The following is a 6,259-nucleotide window of genomic DNA, read 5'->3' as shown; positions in this document are numbered from 1 at the left end:
TTAAATATTATATTTAAATTATAATTAGTAGGTAAAAATGAACTAAAAATGTATAAATATATAAACAGAGTGAGTAAAATTGACAACGTAAAGTTCATCCCCATTTTGGGATAAATGAATAGTATAACACCATATTTTGTATAATACTATTCATATCCCCCAAAATAGGAGAATAAATGAGGGAATGTTGGAGAATAATGGAGGAATAAATAAGGAAAAAATGGAGAATTGGAATGGGTTGGAGATGCTCTAACGCGATTAAAGCTTATTGTGTGATTATTTTATTTTATTCATTCTCTTAAAAATATATAATATTTATGTTTTGAATTGTTATTGCAATTCTCAAAATGATCGAAATAAAAACAATATCAAATTACAACAAGTGGTTATGTAATTTTAAATCATATTTTACTTTTATAACTACTATTTGAGATTTTGTCTTTTATTTATACTAGATTTTATAACTACTATTTGAGATTTTGTCTTTGATTTATACTAGAAAGGTTACCCATATTACGCGAAGACTAGAAGCTTTCAATATTGTTTCTGAATCGATAAATATGACAGACGTAGAAAATGCAAGGATGAAAAGTCTGGAGTTTGCCCCAGACCGTTTTTTTCATGTTTTTATGAAAAAAATATAAAAGTTTTGACTGCAAGGATCAGAAGTTTTAAAACGGATAAAGAATTAAAGGGATAGGAATTAGCAATTTTTTAGAAAAGAGATCAAAGTTGTCAAACCGTTAAAGTTTTGTGGCCAAAATTTAAATATTAAAAGGTTCCTAAAATGTATAAAAATATTGATTGCAATGACCAAAAATATCAAAATAGGTAAAGAATGAGGAGCAAAGAGCAGGGATAATTTCTGCCAAAAAAAATACCCAGTTTACTATTCCTAAGCTTCATATATATATATATATATATATATATATATATATATATATATATATATATATATATATATATATATATATATATATATATGTGGATATGGAATATGCATTACAGTCTCACCTAAGCTTAGGTACAAAACCACTAAAATATGTCGTTTTAACTTAGCAAATATACCCGATTTGGTTTTCACTTGGTAAATACACCTCCTTGGTAACATTTTCTTCCTCCATTATCATTTTACCATGCTTATTTTCTTTCCTCAATTATTGTTAATTACTTCACTCCAGTAAACATTACTTTTTCGCACTATTAATAAGGTCGAAGATAATCAATATTCTTGCTTCTTTATCAAAACTATTTCGTCTATCTTGAATCTACATCATCAAGTGTTAATTGTGAATCTCTTAACCACAAACTTTATATAGTAAAACAATGTATTTACATTAGGTTTAGTACCTAAGCTTAGATTGGGCTGTAATCTATATTCACTTTTCCATATATATATATATATATATATATATATATATATATATATATATATATATATATATATATATATATATATATATATATATATATATATATATATATATATTAATTTATAATTTTTTATGTATTTAAATATCAAGAGTAAATTACACGAATGGTCCCTATGGTTTTGGGTAATTTGCACGTTTGGTCCATAACTTATTTTTTTAACTCAGAATGTCCCTACAGTTTGTTTTTGTTACGTGTTTGGTCTATATTTTACCTAAAAAGATTATTATTTAAATAGAGAAAAATGGTGAGGTAGGTAAGGTAAGGTGAAGGGTGAGATTGAGAATGTGTTTATTTAAAGAAATTAAAAAATCAAGGGCAAAATAGTCTTTTTAGGTAAGAAAGGAATCAAGCGCGTAACAAAAACAAACAATAGGGACATTTCGAGTTAAAAAATTAAATTAGGGACCAAACGTGCAAATTACCCTAAACCATAGGGACCATTCGTGTAATTTACTCAAATATCAACGTTAATTAATATTTTTTCACTAGATAATTCAATAAATTGAATAAATTGTTAACACCAATCTTAAAGAGGCTTTTTCTTTAAGAAATAACTTAAAATAAAGTCAGTATAAAAAAATAAATAAATAAATAAAAATAAAAAATAAAAAAAAAAAAGCCGTAGGAAAAAGCTATAGGGTGAGTTTTTTTTTTTTTTTTTTTTTTTTTTTGACCATATATGATGTTTGTGAAAGAAAAAAAAAGTGTTCGTTTTCTGACTGAAGACATAAAAATGTCTGCTCAAGGTCTTTAAAATGAAAAAAATAAAATAAAAATAAGCTTGAAGAGGTTCACTGTCTAAAACCTAAATCACGCTCCACCCCTGGTCGTCTTCACGCCGGCTACCTCCGCCTCCGGCCTCCATAGCCGACGCCGACGCCTCCCCTTTCTTTCACGCTGTTAACGCCACCCGCTTGAGGTACACATCTCGGTCTTTCTTCTCTTCTCTATTTTTTCTCCACTCTTGAATATAGCTCTTACTATAGCTGATTAGTGCTGAAGTCGTCACTATCTCCTGTCTCTTTTCTCTCCATTCCTGAATATGATTAGGGCTGATTATTGTTGCTTATTAGGGCTGATTATTTTTGCTTATTAGGGCCGATTATTGTTGCTTAGCATATACATATGAAACTGATTAGGGCTGATTATTGTTGCTTATTAGAGCTGAATGACTGTTGTTGCTTAGCATTTATATAAGAATCTGATTAGGGGTGATTATTGTTGTTTTCTTCTATGTCTCTGATTTTTGATGTTTGAAGCTGCTTTTGAATCTGATTAAGGCTAATTTTTGCATCTTTGAAGCTGTTTTTTGATACTTATGCTGATTTTTTAATTTTTATGTTTGAAGCTGATTTTTGCAGACTTCTGGTCCACAAACAACACCAAATGTTTTAAAATATACGTTTTACTTTATACTATCTCATAAAAAAGAGTGCTCCAGCATACTCGATACATCGGTATATTTTTTTAATTGTAATATCTGAAATAACTAAATAATGGAATACAGAGATAAGTGGATGTTTGTTAGTTTATCATAATATACGGGGAATGCATAGGTTAAAACAAGGATTTCTAAAACTAGTGATATTGAAGTTTAAATTACCAAATTAAAAATTCCTAGTTTATGAAGGGATATGTTTATGATTATCCTTGTAAAGGGGATACCTAAAATGTCTGAAAAAAAAAGTCATATTTGATGATAGATCGATGAATTTCTCCACTGATATAAGTTAGTTCTGTGACACTCCCAAATAAAGAAATTGAAGAGACGAGAATGCAAAGAGGAGACTTAAAAACATATTTGACTTGTACTTGACATTTTATTTCTACACAATCAACATACAATCGTATTCCTCCTTTAAACTATTAATGCAGCCTTAATGATTTAGTAAGTTTTAAAATTCCAGAAACAAAGTCAATGGAGTCAAAGTCACCAGTCAATCTAACGGGTACAGCTAAGGCTGCAAAATATGCACCACCACTTGGCTTAGTTGACATAGGCGAAAGCAAACATGCTTTCATCTTTCGCGTCTCCTTACCCGGTGTCTGTAAACCTCAGTGTAAGTACTAATCACTAAATTGCCCCTACACTAATAACTCCTTATTTCAAATACCCAAAAACATAAGAATTATAATTTCATTGCAGGCAATGTAAAGCTGGATATCCGTAATGACGGGCGGGTCGAAATCGAAGGAGTTATCCAAGAAAGCGAATTTATCAACAAACATTCCAACAACAAATACAAACCAAAACTCCAACAACTACCACCTTCCGGAAACTTCAACATTATATTTAACCTACCTGGACGCGTTGACCCACGGTTGACCGTTCCATCCTTCCGGAACACCGGAATACTCGAAGTGGTTGTCATGAAACATATCACACCCAACTACTCCGGTACCCCTGTCACCCCTATTCCCCTTTAGTTTGTCCATTTTACTTTCGTGGGTTCAAAAAAAGTGTTATTAAAGAGCCCGATTTATTAAATGATTATGTGTAACTTTTGTTATGTTGCGATGTTTTTATTTAGAAATCTCGTAAAAGTTTACAAATCAAGAAACGGAAACATTACAAGTTTTATGACATTTATCAGTTTTTTGTTTTCGTAGGGTAGGAAGCCATCATGTAGAGCCCACACATCCCTTCGGACTTCCCGGTTTTTCTCTTCATTCTTATGTATCCTTTTTCACCCCATTTTGGTCCCCATGAGTTTCTCACTATCACGTAATCCAGTCCCTTGGTTGTCCCGTATCCAACGGCTGCTACTCCGTGATCCAATTCGGTCCCACAATGCCCATCAAACACACCCTACACAACATTTTAATTTATTAAGTCATTCTATTCAGATTAAGTAAAAAAGAAACAAATTTATTAAGTCATTCTATTCAGATTAAGTAAGAAAGAAACAACCAGGTATACAAGTCGAAACAAAACATCTCTTACCCCACTGTAAAACTGGAAGTCACGACCAGAGGCTTCAATCGCGACACTGATTGGTTGGTTTGCAAGTGCCTTCAAGAAACTATCTTCGTTGTTACGAGGCACATCGTGATACCCACTAATCGTCACCTTTTCTGATACATCCTATAAGAATAAACAAATATATCTTTTAGAATTTTGAATTTTTTAAATTTTCATAGGGTTAAAAAAAAAAAAAAAAAAAAAAAAAAAAATTTACCTTTTTGTCATCGCATGTGCCTTCACTCATGATATAAGGATACTCTTCTTCTTTATGAAGCCCACCATTTCTCGTAATATAAGCAAATGCATAGTCCATGAGACCTCCATTACAGCCATTGTTGAAGCTCGTGTCACAATCAATCAGTTCCTGTTCTGATAACACGGTTAAATTTCCTGTCACGATTTGGTTTATACCTTCCACAGCAGCCACAGTTGAAAACGCCCAACAACTACCTGTATATGAATATTTAATACACATTTTTAAAACAAACGTAAAACAAATCTCACTTGTACTCCAAGCTTTATAACTTGTGGTTACTAGTTACAACTTACCACATTGACCTTGGTTCTTCACCGGAGACACGGCTCCTTTTTTTCTCCAATCCACCGATTTTGGCATATCAACGAAATCTTTATATATAAATTCTTCATTGGATTCGGTTTGTTTCAACTCAGGGGTGAGACCTAAGAATTTGTTTTTGAACTCTTCATGTGTCATGTCAGCAAACTCGTTGAGTCCAAGCCAGTAGTTGTTGACTTTCTTGTTTGTGTCATCGATGTGTTTAAGGTTGTCCATGAAGATCTCGAATCTATGTAGCTTTTCGTCTAGACTTTCGTAGAGTTTACTGTGTTTAGCAACCCATGATTCGAAAAGGTTGATGACTTTATGAATGGAGGCTAAATCGTCTGGGGCGTATCCTAGGATTGAAAACTCGTGGGAGAGAGTTGAATAGGTTAAGATTGATATGAATACGATGAAAAGGGAGGATTGTTTGGAGGTAATGAGGATTGCCATGTTTGTGTTGTGTTGTGTTGTGTTGTGGAGGATATATGAATGGAGGAGGGTTTATATAGGCATGGGTTTATGTTGCTTTGAAGTTAAGATGTTTGAAAAAAAAATATTATATGATTTCTTTAAGTTTGGTTCTTTTTGGTAATCTTTTCATACAAGCATGTCTCCTTAGGGAACACTTAGAAGCGTGAACTTGATCCAAACAATTTATTAATCATCGTTGGTGGTTGGTGAGTGATTTGTGCATTCTTATTGTAACTTATCGTATTTTCATAGTGGATTTGGCATGTGTTGAACTATTAGTTTCAAGTTGTTGTTAACAAATAGATAGAGTGAGAGGGGAAGCCCCAATGAGATAATTTGATATGTTTTTTTTTCTTCTAAAAGATGAAACATATTTAGACTGCCGAGCATTTGTAGTCGATTTTTAAGAGTACAGCCAAAGTGGGTCAATAGGATCATTTTGGATTCAAAAGGAGGATTTAAAGATCCACAATGATAAATTTTCAACATACCAACATATATTAATATATTTAATTTAATTTATTAATTTAAATATTTTGTTGAAAATTTTATTTCAAAAAAATAACCCTAAATCAAAAACTAAATTTAATATTTTTTTTCATGTACACGTGTACAACCCATATGTAAAGCAGAGACCATTGATATGTATTGTTAAGAAATGTATATCTTATCATTATATTCATAAGAATTACAATTTTTTTAACAAATGTTTGGTATCTGTAGCTTTTAGAGTGCCCAGCCACGAGAAATAAGAGGGCATTGGGAAAGACTATCACGGCGAAGCAACAATAGATTGTAACCTCACGTAGTATACGCAAACACAACAC

At 31.8% G+C, this 6,259-nt stretch overlaps 2 protein-coding genes across 2 annotated transcripts; one reads left to right on the top strand and one right to left on the bottom strand.

Moving 5' to 3' along the window:
• Positions 1 to 2,171: 2,171 nt before the first annotated feature.
• On the top strand, positions 2,172 to 3,944 carry LOC145014764 (HSP20-like chaperones superfamily protein). Its single transcript, XM_078973208.1, has 3 exons — positions 2,172 to 2,353; positions 3,342 to 3,494; positions 3,581 to 3,944. Exons 2-3 carry the CDS (start codon positions 3,353 to 3,355, stop codon positions 3,859 to 3,861), a joined length of 423 nt encoding a protein of 140 aa, XP_078829334.1. The 5' UTR covers positions 2,172 to 2,353; positions 3,342 to 3,352; the 3' UTR covers positions 3,862 to 3,944.
• Positions 3,926 to 5,456, bottom strand: LOC145014762 (cysteine protease XCP1-like). The gene is made up of 4 exons (XM_078973207.1): positions 4,949 to 5,456; positions 4,614 to 4,849; positions 4,379 to 4,519; positions 3,926 to 4,243 (listed from the first exon to the last, which is right to left on the bottom strand). Exons 1-4 carry the CDS (start codon positions 5,409 to 5,411, stop codon positions 4,025 to 4,027), a joined length of 1,059 nt encoding a protein of 352 aa, XP_078829333.1. The 5' UTR covers positions 5,412 to 5,456; the 3' UTR covers positions 3,926 to 4,024.
• Between the last annotated feature and the right edge of the window lie 803 nt (positions 5,457 to 6,259).

The sequence above is a fragment of the Lactuca saligna genome, chromosome 9, assembly GCF_052625555.1.
Source record: "Lactuca saligna cultivar CGN05327 chromosome 9, ASM5262555v1, whole genome shotgun sequence".
NCBI classification, from domain to species: domain Eukaryota; kingdom Viridiplantae; phylum Streptophyta; class Magnoliopsida; order Asterales; family Asteraceae; genus Lactuca; species Lactuca saligna.
This window is presented reverse-complemented; position numbering and strand designations above follow the sequence as displayed.

What these genes read in the sequence shown, in the direction of transcription:
- LOC145014764 (XM_078973208.1), top strand. Translation starts at nt 3,353, where the DNA reads ATGGAGTCAAAGTCACCAGTCAATCTAACGGGTACAGCTAAGGCTGCA. An exon ending in CGGTGTCTGTAAACCTCAGT is followed by an intron (nt 3,495 to 3,580) that starts GTAAGTACTAAT and finishes ATTTCATTGCAG; the next exon opens with GCAATGTAAAGCTGGATATC.
- LOC145014762 (XM_078973207.1), bottom strand. Translation starts at nt 5,411, where the DNA reads ATGGCAATCCTCATTACCTCCAAACAATCCTCCCTTTTCATCGTATTC. An exon ending in GAAGAACCAAGGTCAATGTG is followed by an intron (nt 4,850 to 4,948) that starts GTAAGTTGTAAC and finishes ATTCATATACAG; the next exon opens with GTAGTTGTTGGGCGTTTTCA. An exon ending in GCACATGCGATGACAAAAAG is followed by an intron (nt 4,520 to 4,613) that starts GTAAATTTTTTT and finishes TTATTCTTATAG; the next exon opens with GATGTATCAGAAAAGGTGAC.